Raw genomic sequence first — 19,411 nt, 5'->3', positions numbered from 1 at the left:
ACCCAGGCTGGAGTGCAGTGGCACAGTCTTGGCTCACTGCAACCTCCACTTCCTGGGTTGAAGTGATCCTCTTGCCTCAGCCTCCTGAGTAGCTAGGACTACAGGCATGTGCCTAACACCCAACTAATTTTTATATTTTTAGTAAGACAGGGTTTTGCTTAGCCTCCCGAGTAGCTGGGAGAAGTGTGTGCCACCATGCCTGGCTAAGTTTTTTGTTTTTTGAGACAGAGTCTTGCTCTGTTGCCCAGGCTGGAGTGCAGTCGTGCAATCTTGGCTCACTGCAACCTCCACCTCCTGGGTTCAAGCGATTCTCCTGCCTTAGCCTCCCAAGCAGCTGGGACTACAGGCGCAGGCCAACACGCCCAGCTAAGTTTTGTATTTTTAGTAGCGACACGATTTCACCATATCAGCCAGGCTAGTCTCGAACTTCTGACCTTGTGATCCTTCTGCTTCAGCCTCCCAAAGTGCTGGGATTACAAGCGCGAGCCACCACACCTGGCCAATTTCTGTATTTTTAATAAGACAGGGTTTTGCTATATTGGCTAGACTGATCTTGAACTCCTGACCTCAAGTGATCCACCTGCCTCCGCCTCCCAGTTTTGGGATTACAGGTGTGAGCCACCGCGCCGGGCTTGCTTTCTTGCCTGCTTTCTTGGCTTTCCTTGCCTTGCCTTCCTCTCCTTGCCTTTCTTTCCTTCCTTCCCTCCCTTCCTCCTTCCCTTCCTCCCTTTCTTCCTCCCTCCCTCTCTTCTTTCCCTGTCTTCCTTTCCTTGCCTTCCTTTCTTTCCCTCTCTCCCTCCCTTCCTTTCCTTCTTCTCCTTGCCTTGCCCCTCCTCCCTCCCTCCTTCCCTTCCTTCCTTCCTCTTTTTCTTTTTCTCTTTCTCTTTTTTCTGTGTTTCTTTCTGTCTTTCTGATGGAATCTTTCGCCCAGGCTGGAGTGCAGTTGTGTGATCTCAGCTCACTGCAACCTCTGCCTCCCAGGTTCAAGTGATCTCCTGGCTCAGCCTCCTGAGTAGCTGGGATTACAGGCACATACCACCACATCCCACTGATTTTTGTATTTTTAGTAGAGACTGGGTTTCGCTACAATGGCCAGGCTGATCTCAAAACTCCTGACCTCAAGTGATCTGCTTGCCTTGGCCTCCCAGAGTGTTGGGATTACAGGCATGAGCCACTGTGCCCAGCTGCTTTTTTCTTTCTTATCCACTAGTCCCTTCTCAGGCTCTTTTTTCCATCTCCTTCCTATTTTCACTGGGAGACCATTTCCTTTTTCTGTTACCTTCCATTGTTTACATTTCTCCTGGATTTTAGTAAATTGATATATTTGCATACATTGTATCCTGGATGTACAGGGAAACAAGAAACAGTACATACTTTTTTTTTTTTTTTTTCTTTAAGCAAAAGCTTTTATCTGTATCTTGAAAGCCTTGACTCCTGAAATATAAACTGATAGGTATTTCTCCCTTGCATTGGTTCCAGGGGAAATCAGCCTTATGGTCCCACCTGTTACATTATCAGGACAACCGGCAGAGAAAACTCACTTCAGGAAGCCTCAGTACCTCAGGTAAGATAGTCTCTGGATTGGAGAGTCTGCCCTCTTCCCACTTTTTCATCCCTCCCTGGAATGATCACTTGAAGCAAACTATTCCAGGTCAAAGAATTCTTTGCTCTGGAATGTTTTCTGTTTTGAATATGGAGCCACCAGACTCTCTGAACCACAGAGCATACCAAAACCATATGATTTGCTTTCATTAAGTGTTTCTATACCCTTTTTACTGGCAAGATAGAAAATTTTTGTGGGCAAGAGGCGAGTCTCAAAATGAATTTGGGTTTTACTGTGGTACTGGTGTCCTAGGTTTGGAGCAGGCTGTTTTCAGAGGTTTTTTTTTTTTTTTTTTTAAACGTCTCTGACATGGGCATTATGATTATCTATCCTGTTAGTCAAGAGAGCTGTGGTTAGTGTCCTTCCTTGGACCTACTCAAAGTCAAGTCCTAGTGTGAATGATCCCTTATACTTCCTATCTGTTTCTAACCTAATAAAAGTGTCAGAGTTTGTGACAACACCAGAGGTCATCTAGTCTAGGCCCTTTATTTTATAACAGGAGGAAACGATTCCAGAGAGGAATTGAATTTACTTAAGATCACAAAGTGAGCTCATGGAAGAGGCCAGACAAGAGCCAGTCATCTTGTCTCCTGCTCTGATGTTTAGGCCATCCTTCAGTTTCCTTTCCAGGGTTATCCCCCTCCTTCTTTTACTTCTTGGGTGCATCTTCCCTTCACATCATCCTTTGTTCTTCAGTCTCCGCCAAAAGATTTGTTTACCTTTCTTGGATGTTTTTATCTCAGTGGTAAAGACGAGTTAAATGTGGTAAAAAGATGAGCATGAACTCTTTGCTCTTGAACTAGTTGACTTTAACTAGCACTGAACCTGGGGAGATAATTGGCTAGGGACAAGAGTTCTCCAGATAGGCTTATGAGGAATTTTTTGGCCCACTTTCTGCATGTGTAAGAGCAGGTTCTTATTAAGAATGCTATGGAAGTCATTGTCAATGAATAAACTCTAGCCAAAAATTATCAACAGCTTGATGATGAAAATACTAAGTTTTAAGCATTAGGCCAGACATGAGGATATAAAGGTATTATATCTCCTCTTCTCCTAGAGGTCCTGTGTCATTCTGGAACAGAACCAGAACCTTCTTGTTCTTTACACATTCTCTTGGCTCTTTTGTAGGCTGCTATAAAGCCAGAACAGGATGTGAGTAGTGGTTTCAAGTGGAAGCACTGCTCCTCTGGAACATGGTGAGAGCATGATAGATTAGGAGCCAGGAAATCTGTGTTCCAGTACTGACTTTGCTAGTTGGTGATGTAGGCAAAGCAGCTAACCTCTTTGAATGTCATTTTCCTTCTCTGTTAAGTGGGAGAAATTGTGATATCTTTTTTGGCTACCTTGTAAATTGTTAGAGAATTAAATGAGAATATCCATAAAAATATAAAATTTGATCTTTAGTAGGAATTTAATAAATATTTATGAAACAACTGATTAAAGCGTTACCAGTGTAACCAACTGTTTCCTATAGCAGTTTGTTATTTGAGATAAGGAAAGGGTAGTCAGCTGTTTGGATATTCACATCTCTTTGGACATGACCAACTTGTTTATTCTAGGAATACTTCTTGATTCGGAACGTAGGAAGTCTGATGCCAGCTCACTCATGCCTCCCCTGAGGATCTCCCTGATTCAGGATATGAGGTTAGTATGGGCTCACATGTAATAAGCCACTAAAATCCTGTTTTCAGTTGCTGCTTAGGTGTCCACTTTAAGTAACAGGATCTCAGTGGCTGCTACAGCATCTCAGCTAACATGGAAGCCATCCTAATTGTGAAGCCTTGTATTTCATGATACTTTTGTAGAACTATACAACAGTTGGCTTTCCTGGCATTTTTGGAGATAAGGGAGCATAGGAGAGTATCCCAAGCCCTAAGAGCTCAGGGTTAGCCTGGCTTTTTAAGGGCTGTACTGTCTTTTTTTCCTTCCCAAATATGGTGAGCCTGTCTGGCTACATGGAAGTCCAGTATTTGGAGAATAGAGATGGGCTCTCCCAGGGTAGGATAGGACTGTCTCAGCAGGTCTTCTTTGGCTTTACAGGTGAGGTATTGGCAGTGAGTTCATCTCCCGTTCCACCCTCCACTTCCCTTTACATTCTTCCTCCAGGCACATCCAGAACATCGGGGAAATCAAGACTGATGTGGGAAAGGCCAGAGCATGGGTGCGACTGTCCATGGAAAAAAAGTTACTTTCCAGACACCTGAAGCAGCTTCTCTCAGACCATGAGCTCACCAAGTAAGGCTGTTCCACCAGGGGTAGAAGCAGGCTCCCAGGAATGGAGGGAAGAGATTGGAAACTTGTGTGGGAAGGGGGAATATTCAGTGTGACATTGCTGTTGCATTCAACTAACCTCTTTGCTTATGAAGGTTTCGCAGTATTTTCTCCTCTCCCAGAGAATACTTCTGCTATATCAGTTTTCCCTGTCTTCTCAACCTGCATGTCTAAAACTAGCTTTCTTAGAGAGGTAGTGAGAAAGATGAGGCCCTCCTCTTCTTCCTGTATTCAGGTGACATGTGTACTTCTTGGACATAAGGCATTTCCTTGGTCTCTTTCCTTTTCTGGAGAGCAAAGAATTGGGGAATTACAAGGAAACTTCTGAGATGTCCTCTTCTCTCTCTTGTTCAACACATTATACCCCTTACCTCTCTTAGGAGGTCTGTGGTCTTTTCTTGTCTATACTTCTGCACGACCCTAGTCCTGTCTGTACTCTACCTGGTAAACTTCTTCAGGGTCCAGTTTTCTTTGCCACAGTTTTCCTGAAACGTGGTTCATCCCTCCTCCAGCCATGTATAACATTTGTTAAAGTATTTGTTCATCTTCCTTTTTCACCACTGATGTATTGTATTATCATTGTCTATTTGCTTGCTACTTACTGAAGTTTGCTCTCATCGAAGGCATAAACCTGTCCCTTTCCCAAGGCTGAGTATGTTGCTTAGCATTCGCTAGGTATTCAGCCAGTGCACATAAAAGGTGTGCATAGCTGCACAGACAGAAGGAGGTGGACAGCTTAGGAAGAGTAAATCTTGATAGAATGTCCCTCAGACTCTGGGATTTCCAGCTAGCCCCCAAGACTGTTTGTAGCTTGGAATGGGTTAAGGTGGAGGCAGGGTTGTATATTCATGGGGGCTGTGTATTCATGGGACCCACTGAATTATAAATTTCAAAGGAAGCAGTGAGTTAGCTCTCATGTAGGGAGTCTAAACTCTTTCTCCTTGACTTGTCTGCAGTTATTAACACCGTGTAGTGCCCCTTTACCTTGAAACTCACTTTATGTGGCTGCCATGACCTTAAACCATCTTTCTCCCCTTACTCTTTGCACAATGTTGGCTTTCACCATCTTCAGTTCTTTGCATGCATATACTTTCTTTGTTGCTTTTTCACTTGCTTGCTCTCTTACTTGATCTCACCCATTCTCATGACTTCTCTCACCTCTAAGCAGAAGATGTCCACATCTGCAGTTCTAGCCCTGACATGTCTCTTGAACTCTACTCCTTCATTTGTTTCCATTCTTATATCTTACCTTTTTAGCTCAGTGAGAACAAAAGCAAGCTTCACAGAGTCTTCACCATAACTACTTTACTCTCAGATTTTTCATTAATGTCACCACTGTGCTCTCTGAACAGCCTACCCCCACTTCTTTTCCATACCTACATTCAAAATTTGGAGTCCGTTTTGACTCCTTGGCTTGCTTTATCTCCCCCATACAGATTTCAGGTCCTTCACCTCTGTCTCACCTGTCTCCTTACCATTTTTACTGCAGAGCCTTAGTTTAATCCTCATTTCCCTTTCACGTCTCACCTGCACTAAATCTAAATTTGCTGAAGTTGGTCATGGCTGTCTCTTTTGCTAGGCCAAATTGCAGAAACCCCTTACTTGGCAGATTGCAAACTCCTTAGTTTAAAATTTTAGGACCTTCCTTCATTTGAGTAGCTTAACTTTTTTTTTTTTTTTTTTTGACATCTTTGGTACAGTAGCCTGACTTCTTAGTCTCATTGCTAACTGATCACTTCCCTGAACCCTCAACTCCAGCCAAACTGGTTTCCAAGTTTCCAAACTTAGACAAGTTTCCTGTCTGTACAACACTTGTCTAAATTTCTGCTGCCCTTCAGGCCCCTCTTGTTCTACAAGGCTTTCCAGGACTACTGAAGCATATGGCTCTTTAAATTTCCAGAAACAGCCTTTTGTTTGATTATTCACTGTGAGTAGTACTATACCATGGCCTTTACCTGATTGACTCACTTAGAGTGCATTTGAGGGGTAGGTGCTTTCTTCTCCAGTACCTGGACATAACAGGCCTGGGTTGATAAATTATCTGTTGAAAGTTCCTTATAAACCAGGCTAGGTAGAACCTCACAGATCTGAATCCTATACCTCTCTGGCCATGGTGATTGCAGCTTGGGCAATCAGGACAGTTGTCTTCTTTTGTTCTTTGTAATGAAGGCCTGCATATTTGGCTCTGGGTATCTCCTCTGTTTGGGGGAAGATATCATTGCTTGCAGCTGCAGAGGGCCTGGAATATCAGGCAAAGAAGTTGCCCTCTGACAAATAGGCAGTGGAAATGAAGAGAGAAAGTTTGAAAAGAGGGGAATGATGTGAACTACATGGCTCTTCCTTGCCTGTGACTTGGATCAGAGGCAGGAGCATGCCCTTTATTGCCTCTGAAGCTGTGCTGGCCTTATGCCCCATTCAGAGCAGTGTTCTGACTCGTGGCTCTCAGATCTACTCAGGGTTCAAAACTAGGCCTGGTAATGAATGGTGACCACAGATCTCCATCCACTGCCAGTCACACACCATAGGCTAGCTGACAGCCTAACTAGAAGCCCGAGAGGACTTGTGTCGTTCTTGATGGAATTTCTTCCAGCCTTCAATTTAGAAAAGGAGATTTCATGACCTCTGACACTTGACATAGTAACATCAACCCTTGGACGCCGGTAGTATTTGATTTTTGTTGTTCCTGATGTAGCTTAAACCATTGTCCCTCTGGCCTTTAGTTACAGAGTAGCTAGCTTTGCTACTTTATAGGGTGAACCTGAGGAACTTGAGGCATGACATCTTATGCTTTCCTTAGCTGTCTCCGTCCAGAACTGAAAATTCTAGTTTCTTTCCCTTCCTTTTGTTCGGAGACTGATGTGTTGCCTCCTCTTCAACAGAAAGTTATATAAGCGCTATGCCTTCCTGCGCTGTGATGACGAGAAGGAGCAGTTCCTCTATCACCTCCTGTCTTTCAATGCCGTCGATTACTTTTGCTTCACCAATGTCTTCACAACTATCCGTGAGTAGCCCTGTGCTCCCAGCTGGCCTTCTCAAGGCAGTCTTTATGAACCTCCCTGAGACTCATTCATTGTCCCCTTTTTAAAGAAAGAAGATTATCCTTTGTACTTTCTATTGGTCTTTTCTTCTGTGGGGAGGGAGGTGCGCTTGCCCTCCTTGGAGGCTGTGTTTTCTCTGAAGTTTCTCATTCTTGTTCTGAACTGGAGAGCTCAATCTTTTTTGCCATTGTGTTGTCAGCGTTGTCCTAGACACTGCTCTGGGAGCCTAAGGTGATGAAGGTGGAATGGAGTTGGGTGAGCTGATGCAGTTTACCTCCCTCCCTGCATACCTAGAAATAATCTTTTTGTTTTGGCCTGAGAGAGTCACTTGGCATCATAGAACATTTTAGACCAGGCTGAAGGGAAAAAGAGCTCTTTCCTGAGGTAGCAGAAAGAACTCCAAATTCCAGTGGGAGATTTGAGTCTGGTCCCAGCTCTGGCTAACTCATTATGTGTCTGTGAGCAGAGTCTATCCTGCTGTGAGTCCCAGTCTCTATTTACAGAATGAGGAAGAGGGTTCAATATGGTCTAATTCCCTTTGAGCCTCCTCTTTCCCTGATGCCAGGATTCTCTGCTGGGTGGGGGATAGTCTCCGAGCTTGCCACATGGCTAGTTCTTCTGCCAGTTACTTAGCAGCATGGACTCTTGTTTCTGTCTGATGCTACATCTTCCGTTTTAGAGACTAGGGCTATGGGCTTAATAGAAATAGTGCTAGACAGAAATTTAGAAGACCCAAGGCAAACTGTTTCTCTCCCCGTGCCTTGGAAAAAGGATGGCAAAACCTCATCTCCAAAGATTGTTATGATTATTATTAAGGTTCATGAGATGATAGATTGAAGAGTGCTCTGAAAAGCAGTTCAGTACAATGTTAAGAGTTGGTGATATTATTTAATGAACAGGTTCACTTAGCTCTGAGCCTATAGATAGGCTTGAATCTTTGATCTTTGGGTGGTAAGCCTGAGAGGAGTGAAATTGAGCAGGGGCCTTGGGGTAGTTGGCTAATATTCTACATCAGCCAGAGACTAGGTCCTGGGGCCCTGCTGTTCCAGGGCTCTGCTGGGGCTGGGATAGCAGGGGCCACACTTGTGCCAGCTTACCTGGAGCAGGTCAGAGTCCCATCTGGTATGGGAAGGATTTCTGATCCCCCTTAATACTTTTGTGGCTTCCCCTAAACAGTGATCCCGTACCACATTCTGATTGTACCAAGCAAGAAGCTGGGGGGCTCCATGTTCACTGCCAACCCGTGGATCTGTATATCAGGAGAATTGGGTGAAACACAGATCCTGCAGATTCCCAGGAATGTGCTAGAGATGACCTTTGAGGTATGTGTTATTTGGGGCCACAGCTCTGTGGGGATCTGAGTTTGGAACAGCTCCTTTGGGGAGTTTTCTGCAGGGTTTTCCAGAGGCCTTGCTATGTACAGTGTAATGCATCAGCAGAGCCGACCTTCCTGAGATGATCTGAGGCTGGAACCAAGGACTGACCCTGAGGAGGGGGACCCTACCCTGTCTAAACAGTGTCTGTCTCAAAGGCACTTACTTGTCTGGACTTGCTCATCTTTCCATGCATAGTGTGTCGAGAAGTCCCCAAGAGTTCTTTCAGCTGCTCAGCCCACCTGTTCCCAGAGACCTCAGAACCCACTTCCAGAACCTCTTGCTCCCAGGGCCTATTCTTATTCTGGGTAGCAGCATTTTCTTTCTCAGCCTTGGGATGCCCCATGAGATAGTGCTGTGCCACAGTTCTGGTGGTATATAGAGCCATGACCTACCCCTGCAATTTCTCAGGCTGCAGGCAGCCAGTCAGATCTGTGCCTCTGAGGACTGCTGTTCTTTTCTCTGATTTTCCTGACCTACCTCATCTTCTCTATTCTCTTACAGTGCCAGAACTTGGGGAAGCTTACGACTGTCCAGATTGGCCATGATAACTCTGGGCTGTATGCCAAATGGCTGGTGGAGTTTGTGATGGTCAGGAATGAGATCACAGGACATACCTACAAGTAAGTGTTCCCTCAGATAGGCTGTAAGGTAGAGGGGCAAGAGGTATCTACAGGAGCTCTTTGGTGCTTGGTTATGTGGAGTTCCCAAGGAGACCCTTTAGGTTGTCATAGCCTGAGGCAACTTCCTGTTTCGCTCTACCTTATTACACTTGAAGGTAAGCAGAAGGAGGGTTTCTTTTTTTTTTTTTTTTTTTTTTTTTTTGTGACAGAGTCTTGCTCTGTCACCCAGGCTGGAGCACAGTCACACAATCTTAGCTCACTGCAGCCTCCGCCTCCTGGGCTGAGGCGATTCTCCTGCCCCAGCTCCCCAGGTAGGTGGGATTATAGGCACGCACCACCATGCCCAGCTAATTTTTATCTTTAGTAGAGACGGGTTTCACCATGTTGACCAGGCTGGTCTTGAACTCCTGACCTCAGGTGATCTGCCTGCCTCAGCCTCCCAAAGTTCTGGGATTGCAGGCATGAGCCACCAGGCCTGACCAGATGGAGGGTTTCTACGTGAAGGTATGTGGAATTGCTGTGCTCAGATCCCAGGCCACCTATGCCACTCAGGTGGCTCCTCTGATGACAGATGGTGGGACCAGCAGAGCCTTGAAGGAGTCTCTATCCTGGTTTCAGAGACTATCTCTAGGGATTGGCTTTGTTGATGGCTCTTGCTGAGCAGCAGGGAGTATCTGGCTGCTCCGATAGGCCATTGTCTGACCTTCAGGTTCCCATGTGGCCGGTGGTTGGGGAAGGGCATGGATGATGGAAGCCTAGAGCGGATCCTAGTTGGGGAGCTGCTCACATCCCAGCCTGAGGTGGATGAGAGGCCATGCCGGACCCCGCCGCTGCAGCAGTCCCCCAGTGTCATCCGGAGGCTTGTTACCATCTCACCCAACAACAAGCCCAGTAAGTGGGAGGAGGGGTTGGGCCTTCATGCCACACATCTGGGGAATGGGTGGATCTCTGCAAACCCTGTTATGGGAACCCGGATCCCAGACTTTGTGGCTGCCTCAGGAAACACTTCTGCTGACAAAGCCACCTCAGGCATATGGCACCCTCCTCTTATGAATCACTGAGAGCATTTGGCACTCTCCTTAGAGGCCTGGCAGGAGAGGAAAGAATTCATGCTGCCAAGCCTGGGTGCTGTATATATTCATGCATGATCCATTAAAGGACAAGGGTCTACTTTCTGGCCTTTTCCTGACTCCTGGGCTTCATAGCCAAAGCATGGCTGTCTTTTGGTTGCCCAAAATTCCAAGGTAAAATGGAAAATAAACTTTACCAGCATTTCTTAGAGATAGAACTCTAAGGTATTAGCTTTTGTGTTTTTCCCCTAAGATTTTGGGAAGAGCTAGCTCAGCAAAGCTGGGTGGGCAAGAGCCTCTGCTTCCTAGGGTCCAGCTTCCCTGCCTCTCCCATGGGCCCTCCCTGTGTCCTCAATCTCCTGCTCAGGCAGCTAAGCACTGTTAGCCTCTGAGATTGGTTAGGGATGTCTGCTTGATTTTTATCAGAGCTGAACACTGGACAGATCCAGGAGTCCATCGGGGAGGCAGTCAATGGCATTGTGAAGCACTTCCATAAGCCTGAGAAAGAGGTGAGCCTTCTTGCCCTCCAATCCAGGGCCTTACATTGAGTAAGAGGGAATAATCATGTTTTTCAAGTTATCCTGTTATGCTGTTCCAGTCCCATGTGCTGTGGACAGCCCAGAGTCTTAGAGAGTGTGTACCTCAGCTAGTTTGAGATGGAGCATACTCCTTCCTCTGGGGGCCTTTGCCTCAGGTTGCCCTGTTTTTCTTCTATACTCATGACCCAGTAGAGTCCTTGGGCCCCCAGTGAACAGTGCATATTCCTGTCCTCTTCTGGATTTGCCTGTGTCTCCTTGAATAGTGGCCACACTGGCTTTATCCTCCAGTGGGGAATCTACTTGTGTGTGACCCAGATCCATCATCTCTTCTTTCATCCATTTAGTCAACAGCTCTTCACTGGGAGCTGCTCTGAGCCAGGCGGTGTGCCAGGTTTTAGGGGAACAGACAAGGTCCTGGCCTGACTTTTGCAGCCCTCCCAGCTTTGGGCCATGGGTTTAGGGATGCAATGGTGGGAGGGCAGCTTGGCTGAGACAAGCCTGGCACCCTCCCATTTCCTTATGTAGCGAGGCAGTCTGACGCTGTTGCTCTGTGGAGAATGTGGCCTTGTCTCGGCCCTGGAACAGGCTTTTCAGCATGGATTCAAATCACCCCGGCTCTTCAAAAATGTCTTCATTTGGGATTTCCTGGGTGAGTTGGGCTGGAGTATGAGGGTGGGAAAAGCATGCAGAGATAAAGGGGACTCACCGACATAGCATGAGTGCTGACCACTCTGAGAGGCAGAACCCACATTAGGTGACACTCAGATCTCATTCGTTTGCCCTGGTTTTTCTTGAAGTGGGGAGTGACAAGAGCTCTTCTCCCTACTTGGTAAACGCGTATCTCTTGAGAACTGGACAGAAAAGATTCTTCTAGACAACTTTTATTTAGTAAGGACTTAGTTCTGAGTCCTTACACGTTCTCCTTATAGATCCCAAAGTCCAGTTGAGTGTCTTGGAGCCCAAACCCTATGTTGCACCCATTTGGAGAATTTTCATGCAAGGAACCATCCTCAGAATTTTTTGTCTTCAGACTAGGGAAAAGAACATCTTTATATCAAGGGCCACATAAATAAAATTTAAATACAAGGATAGGGAGTACATGGATCATTTTGAAACATGACCAGTGGCATCAGAACACTTGCGCTATTCTCATTAAGTTACCTATGTGGACTTGGAGAGGCCCATGGCAAGTGGCCTGAAGGACCATCAGGTTGGTGTTGAGAGCTTTTTCACTGGTAAGCTTTTCTACTCTTCACAGAAAAAGCACAAACCTATTATGAGACATTAGAGCAGAATGAAGTAGTCCCTGAGGAAAACTGGCATACAAGGGCCCGGAACTTCTGCCGATTTGTCACTGCAATCAACAATACTCCCCGGAACATTGGCAAGGACGGCAAGTTTCAGATGCTGGTGTGCTTGGGAGCCAGGTACTGCAGACTCAGGGCCCAGAGTGCACAGCAGCCAGCCTTGGTGGTGGTACTGGAGGCCTCATGTGGTACAGGGGTGAGGAATGGCTAATGACCAGGTGCCCTTAGGCAGATGAGGCCTTAGAAGGCTTCTTAGAAGCCCTTAATTTTCTTTATGTATCGTGTATGGTCACATGCTGCATAACAACATTTGTCAGTGATGGACTGCTTATGGGATGATGGTCCTATAAGATTATAATACTGTGTTTTTACTGTACCTTTTATAGGTTGAGATATGTTTAGATACCCAAATACTTACCATTGTATTTCACTTGCCTGCATTATTCAGCACAGTAACATGCTATACCGATTTGTAGTGTAGGAGCAACAGGCTATACATATAGTAGGCTCTACCATCTAGGTTTGTGTGAGAACCCTATGAAGTTCACAGTGACAAAACTGACTAATGGCACATTTCTCAGACTGTATACCTGTCATTAAGCAACATGTGACTTATGTGTGTGGTGATCTGTTGGGGTAGGGATGACAGCATATATGTAACCAGCAGGGAGGGCCCCATTTTGAAAGGAAAGATCAGTGTCATACCACTGGGGAAGTTTGAAGCAGAGTGTATGTAGTCATTCCTTCATTAAACACTTGAATGGCCTTGTGGAAGTTGGTAGGAAGAGAGCTGAATAAAGCATGGTCCCTTACCATTTAGAAGCTTACTTGTCTTAATTAAATACAGCACATGGAAGAAGATTTTTGTAGGTCCACAAAAGAAGTGCATATTCATACAACATGCTGAAAAGGTAGAGAAGAAAGGTCAGAGAAGAATTCAGGGAGGAGTTGGTATTTGAAGTGATCCTTTAATGAAAGGAAATAACAGAACATGGCAAGGGCAGTAATAAATAGGAAACACAGTCGAAAGGAGGATAGGGCCCCTGAGCTGGGACAGAGAAAGATTCCTTTCATATTAGTACAAAATTGTTTCATCAGGGGACTGAAGTAATATTAATCAGGTATTGTGGATGGTATGCGTTAGAGTGGATGAGATTGTTAGGGGCCATTCCTGTAGGTCAGGTGAGAGAGCATAAAGGTCAAGTAAACTTAAGGCTGTAGTTTATTCAGGATGCATAAAGGGAGGAAATTGACATAGTGGTTAAAAACAGACTTCAGAACCACATTCACTAGGTTCAGATCTCAAGTTATCTGTTTACTAGCCATGTGATCTTGGACAAGCTATGTAACTTCAATCTACCCCACTTTCTTCATCTATAAAGTGGGGATAATAATAGTACCTACCTCATATCGTAGGGTTATCATGAAGATTAAATCTCTTATTTCAGTGACAGCACATGCTGAGTGCTGTGTGACCTTAGTGCTTATTATTATTTCTGGTGGTGGTAGCTGTGGGAGGAGAGAAGCTCTGGGAAACATTGGTGATAGGGCTGTCTAGGCAGGGCGATGGAGGCAGGGGAGAAGGAGCAGGCCTGTGGGCTGGTGACAGGACTGATTTGGGTTAGGTTTGTTTGGTGTCCTGGAGCTGAAAGACCTTTTTGTCAGTCCCTGTTAGGGAAAGGGGGCTTTGGGAATCTGTCAGTGTCTCCAGCTTCAGACTTAGTTCATGGTTTCCCCCTTGGCCTTGCACTAACTGTCTCTCTTCCTTTTCCCGTGCCCCTCTGACCCGCCTGGACTGCTCCTGCTCTGCCAGAGATCACCTTCTACACCACTGGATTGCACTGCTGGCTGACTGCCCCATCACTGCACACATGTATGAGGATGTGGCACTGATCAAAGACCATACACTTGTCAATTCCTTGATCCGCGTGCTGCAGACATTGCAGGAGTTTAACATCACGCTGGAGACGTCCCTTGTTAAGGGCATCGACATCTGACCTCCCAGCATCAGCCAGCAGCAGGACTGAGAAGGACTCTCATCCTGCAGCTCTGACCCTTCTTCCGAAAGGGACTTAAGAGAATTGTGCAGGAGAAGGAGACAAAATGTACACTCACTGTAAAAAGAAACTAGAGGATTTTTGGAATAAATAATCTATTTTAGAGTTTATTTGCTGATTTGCTTTTTACACACTTTCATGTGAAAGAGTGATAGGGAGAGGGAGCGAGGCTGGTGCCGCTTATTTTGAAGCTGGTGCGCTCCCTCGCCATGGCCACATGCTGGAAGCCTGAGGCTTCCCTGGACTGAGCCTGCGGCACTGTGTGCGGGACAGTTATGTTTCTGTGCCCCGTCGCAATAATGAGGCCCTTCCACATCATTTTTAAACTAATGTTTTCTATATTAACATTATTATGGATATTTGGCTTTCATAAGCCACACACAGGTGTGCTGAGCAGGAAGCCCCGTGCTCCAATCAAAGGCATTTTTAGTAGTGCCTCTAAGCAAGCACTGATGAGTCAGTCCCACATCTTTTCTTTTTTGTCAGTATTATTTGGGAAGGAGACATGCCGGATGTGTTATCGTGCCAAATATCACATTTCCTGTTGGCACACAGTTTCACAGAAGTAAACATAAGCATGTTTTAACAGGTTTTTCTTTCCTTTTTTCTTTTTTAAAATATTTTATTTATTTAACCCTTCATTGTGTGTTTTTAAGTATTTTCTTTTTTTTTAAGGAAAGGAAAAGCTTGTCACAATCTAACTGGCTATGTTATTATTATTAAATTTATGTTTTGCAACTTAGAAACCAGCTACAGTATGGCCCACTTAATAAAACACCTGAAACAAAACTGCATGGATCATTGATTTTTATGGAGGTTTGTGAGAAGTGGGCGGCTGCAAGTGCAGTTGGGTCCATCTGCAAGGATGGGCTTGTGGCCTCACCTCTCTCGACCAGCAGGCTTGGGGTTGTGGTCTGCTCAGGATGCCCCTGAGGGTGTGCGGTCTCCTGGGCCCTTCTGCCCACAGTGCCAGGAGCTTTCCTAGTTGTAAACCCAAGTGGCTGATTGACAGAGATGTAGACAAGCTTCTTTCCTCACTCCACAGAGGGAGAGACTGAGGCACAGGAGGGAAAAGACCTGGACAGAGTTGCAAAGGTTGTCACTTGACTGAGACAGGATGGACCCTTTCTTGAGAGGGTAAGGGAGAGCAGGTGTGGGGAAGCTCTTTTTTGGAATAAAGGTTTGCTTTCCTGGGGATGGCAGGTGGAAGACCTTTATGAGAGGTCTGGCTTCCTTCATTTTTATTCTTCAGGCTGCTCTGCAGAAGCAGGAAGCTCCAGAAGAAGTGTAATGTGATCAAGTCAAACACCTCAAACCAATCAACGCCCTCTTTTTGCTTCCCTGGTTTGCACGCACATTCCCTTTGCCTGGAATGCCTCCCCTTAACCCACTTCCTGTTCACTGTTGAGGATTTACTTTAGCAGTCACCTGCTGTGAAGTGTCCCATCTCCCCAGGCAGTTAATCATTCCATCCTTGTGCTCCTTCAATTTCTTAGATGCTGGCATCTCCTCTCTGGATTGTTATTGCCTGGTTTTGCATCAGGCTCACCCCCTGCACTGTGAGCTCCCAGAGGGCAGAGGGGACCTCTTGTCTGTCTCCATCCCCGGGGCCTGGCAGCTGGTGAAGGCTTCTAAAGAGATGAGGAAAGGGTCTGGAGAGCTCCAGTGCATCGTTCTGCCTGCAGAGGGGGTGAGAAGCTGCAGTGCAGCCATTTGCCTGGAGGCCTCAGAGCCTTAGTTCTTCTGGAGATGGTGGAGGAAAGGGGAGGGAAGGTAGGCAGTAACTCTGGAGCAGCAAGTGGGATTCTTGGCTGGCCAAGAAGGGCGGTATGGAACTCAGCGGTATGTGTATATATTGTGGGCCTAGGCCTGAGCTTACCTTAAGCCAGGTATCTGTGTCCAACTATTTCTTTGCTCTAACAGCTGATCCTACTGTGAATGTCTCACTCTCTACTGTGTTTTGTTTTGTAATCTTCTGCAAATGCTTTTTGGAATGATATGTGATATAAGGTAACAGAACCCTTGAGACAACTGCAGTCTAATGTGCAGGGCCCACCCAGGCCTTTCCAGCGGCCCTGGGTAAATCAAGTGTGTTTGGCTCACTTAGCTAGCAGCTCTGCCTGCCTCAACTTCTGCTCCTGCTCTACTTCAGTGCTTCCCAGATTCTGAGATTTCAGGGACTGGTAAATAAACAAGCAAGCAAATGAACTCCATGAATTATTATAAAGCAAACACCCTTGTAATCACCACTCAGGACAAGAATAGAACTTTGCCATGCCCCCCAGGATCCTTCATGTTCCCCCTTCCCCATCACAGCCCCAGCGCCTCCCTCCTTCCATCTTCTTGACTTTTATAAGTAATCATTTCATTGAGTTTCTTTATTGTTTTGTCACCCAAATGTGCATCCCCACATGCTATAGTCTTATTGTCCTTTTAAAAAAACTTGATAAATCTTTAAAGTCTCTTGATCTAAAGGGTTTCCTCTACTCCTTTCCTTTTCTTACAGTTTGTTGAAGATTTGAAACCATTTGATCTGTAGTTTTCCACAGCCTGGATTTTTGCTAATTTCATGCCTACAGTACAGTTCAATGTACTCGTTTATCCTCTGCATTTCCTGCAGATCAGCAGCTAAATCTAGACAATTTGCCTCAGGTTGGTCCCTTTGATAAGACTCAAGGTGGTGGTGTGCTCATTTAGCAAGAGGCATATAACGTCAGGTTTTCACTTGTGTTATGTTAGCAGCCACTGATGCTCAATGCCTGCATCCAGCAAGTAATTCACTGGGGGCTGCAACATGGGGATATTCTAATCTGTCATTTTGTCTTCATTTAATAGATGGAATAATTTTATAAGGAGACATTGTCTCTCATCTAAGGTTTGATTTCCCAGTAGAGTTTGTGTGGGAAAGGCAGGTAAGTGCTTAATTCTTTTACTTACCCAACTTTTAAGATAATGAACTGGTTCTTTGTTATCCTCAGAAGGTGATTATTTTTTAAACAATATTATGAACTCATGGGTTTAAATGTATTTGATAGGTTTTGTCCTATTGTACTTACTATCTTTATTGTCCTACCTTTGGCCATTGGGAGCCTCTTTAAATTGGCCCCTGAGTTGTTTTGACACAACTCTGGTTGTCTTTGATATCTGATTTGTTTTCTGGTATTGTAAGATGTTCTAGGCTCACTTTATCCATTTTCTGTCCTAGACTTGGAATCAGCCATTTCTCCAAAAAGTCTTGGTTTCCTTAAGTGAGAAATTGCAAGACTATAATTGGGCACTATAAATTCTCATTGTTACTGGCAAATCATTGGTTCTAGACCTATTCAGTAGACAGAGCTTTGATTATATTTAAATATAAAATTTTTATACATTTAATATAAACATATAGAAATAAAGATGTACAGTAAATATGCATATTTAAAGATAGTGAAGATCTAGGAATTATATCTGTTAAATGCACATATAAATATGTATATATCCATGAATATGTATACACACATGCATCTGTGGTGCCCCATGATTTAACAGTATTATTTCTGATTCAAATTCGGGATTATAGGGTGCCTTAGTCTATTTAATGCTGCTACAAAGGAATACCTGAGGCTGGGTAATTTATGAAGAAAAGAAGTTTAGCTGGCTGATTGTTCTGCAGGCTTTCCAGGAAGCATGATGCCAGTATCTGCATCTAGTGAGGGCCTCAAGCTGCTTCCACACATGGTGGAAGATGAAGGGGAGTCAGTGTGTGCAGAATCACATGACAAGAGAGTGGCAAGGGAGAGAGGAAGAAGGCTGGGCATGGTGGCTCACCCCTGTAATCCCAGCACTTTGGGAGGATGAGGCGGGTGGATCACTTGAGGTCAGGGCTTCAAAACCAGCCTAGCCAGTGTGGTGAAACCCCATCTCTACTAAAAATACAAAAACTAGGCCGGTGCAGTGGCTCATGTCTGTAATTCCAGCACTTTGGGAAGTTGAGGCGGGCAGATCATGAGCTCAAAAGATCGAAACCATCCTGGCCAACATGGTGAAACCGTGTCTCTACTAAAATGAGCTGGGTGTAATAGTTCTAGCTACTCATGAGTCTGAGGCAGGAGAATCGCTTGAGCCTGGGAGGCGGAGGTTGCAGTGAGCCTAGATAACACCATTGCACTCCATCCAGCCTGGTGACAGAGTAAGACTCTGTCTCAAAAAAAAAAAAAAAAAAAAAAAATTAGCCAGGTGTGATGATGGGCACCTGTAATTCCAGCTACTCAGGAGACTGAGGCAAGAGAATCACCTGAACCCAGGAGGCGGAGGCTTCTTCAGTGAGCTGAGATCATGCCGTTGCACTCCAGCATGGGCGACAAGAAGAAAATTCCATGTCAAAAAAAAAAAAAAAAAAAAAAGGAAGGAGAGGCTAGGCTCCTTTTAACAACCAGCTGTCACAAGAACTCATAGAGCAAGAATACACTCATTACCATGAGTACAAGAATGACAACAGGACATTCATGAGTGGTGTCCTCGCCTATCCACCCATGACCCAAACAACTCCTATTAGGGCCCACATTTTACCATGAGATTTGGAGGATCATACCAAACTATAACATAGGATTTTTTTTTGTTTACTTTTTGGAAACAGGATCTCACTCTGTTGCCCAGGCTGAAGCACAGTGGCACAATCATGGCTCACTGCAGCCTTGACTTCTAGGCTCAAGTGATCCTCCTGCCTCAGCCTCCTGAGTAGCTGGGACTACAGGTGTGCCCCACCACACCCAACTAATCTTTAAATTTTTTTTAGTGACAGGGTCTCACTACATTGCCCAGGCTAGTCTTGAACTCCTAGGCTCAAGCAATCCTCCTGCCTGGGTTCCCAAAGTGTTGGAATTACAGGCATGAGCCACCATGCCTGGCTTAACTTATGTGTTGCATCTGTATCTCTTTTTTCCACAATGAGAACCCTAGGTTTGAAGGACAGAGAAATTGGTATTAGAAGATCCCCTAATTAACCATTTGCTTTATCCCACATTATAAACACAGCAGTCTCAGAATAATAATACTAACACTTCTGCTACCAATTATGATCATGGAAAACAGTTAACTTTTTTTTGGTATGTTGTTCCCATCCTTCTCCCTCAAGCCCTGCTCAGACCTTTTTTTTTTTTTTTTTTTTTTGAGAAAGGCTCTCACTGTCACCCAGGCTGAAATGCAATGGCATGATCATGACTCACTGCAACCTCGATTTCCCAGGCTCAAGCAAGTCTCCCACCTGAGCCTGAGTAGCTGAGACTATAGGTGCACACAGCCATGCACAGCTAATTTTTGTATTTTTTGTAGAGACAGGGTTTTGCCATGTTGCCCAGGCTGGTCTTGAACTCTTGGGCTCAAGCCGTCTGCCTGCCTTGGCCTCCCAAAGTGCTGGGACTACAGGTTTGAGCCACTGCACCCAGCCAAGCCCCTATGTTTTGGTAGTTGTATTCTATCTTTGAAAGATCATATTATTTCTGTAAACTTGGGTTTTTTGAGAAGCGGATTCCAAGACAGAGGAAACACCTGT

The 19,411-nt window shown here is 45.2% G+C and overlaps 1 protein-coding gene across 4 annotated transcripts in view; it reads left to right on the top strand.

Moving 5' to 3' along the window:
- DENND5A (DENN domain containing 5A) overlaps nt 1-14,670 on the top strand; it is a 131,825-nt gene extending 117,155 nt beyond the window's left edge. For 2 of the 4 annotated variants that reach the window (XM_039470496.2, XM_039470495.2), the window contains 11 exons: nt 1,480-1,564; nt 3,163-3,247; nt 3,710-3,838; nt 6,754-6,875; nt 8,089-8,234; nt 8,790-8,908; nt 9,618-9,799; nt 10,405-10,487; nt 11,043-11,166; nt 11,776-11,944; nt 13,638-14,670. In XM_039470496.2, the coding sequence (XP_039326430.1) occupies nt 1,480-1,564; nt 3,163-3,247; nt 3,710-3,838; nt 6,754-6,875; nt 8,089-8,234; nt 8,790-8,908; nt 9,618-9,799; nt 10,405-10,487; nt 11,043-11,166; nt 11,776-11,944; nt 13,638-13,821 (1,428 nt within the window). In that variant the 3' untranslated portion in view covers nt 13,822-14,670. Of the gene's footprint in view, nt 1-1,479; nt 1,565-3,162; nt 3,248-3,709; nt 3,839-6,753; nt 6,876-8,088; nt 8,235-8,789; nt 8,909-9,617; nt 9,800-10,404; nt 10,488-11,042; nt 11,167-11,775; nt 11,945-13,637 lie in introns of those variants that run through there. The other 2 variants (XM_039470497.2, XM_039470498.2) reach the window with 2 other exon arrangements.
- Nucleotides 14,671-19,411: the final 4,741 nt, after the last annotated feature.

Source organism: Saimiri boliviensis, chromosome 6, assembly GCF_048565385.1.
Source record: "Saimiri boliviensis isolate mSaiBol1 chromosome 6, mSaiBol1.pri, whole genome shotgun sequence".
NCBI classification, from domain to species: domain Eukaryota; kingdom Metazoa; phylum Chordata; class Mammalia; order Primates; family Cebidae; genus Saimiri; species Saimiri boliviensis.
The sequence above is the reverse complement of the archived record's forward strand: the minus strand, read 5'-3'. Positions and strand labels throughout refer to the sequence as shown.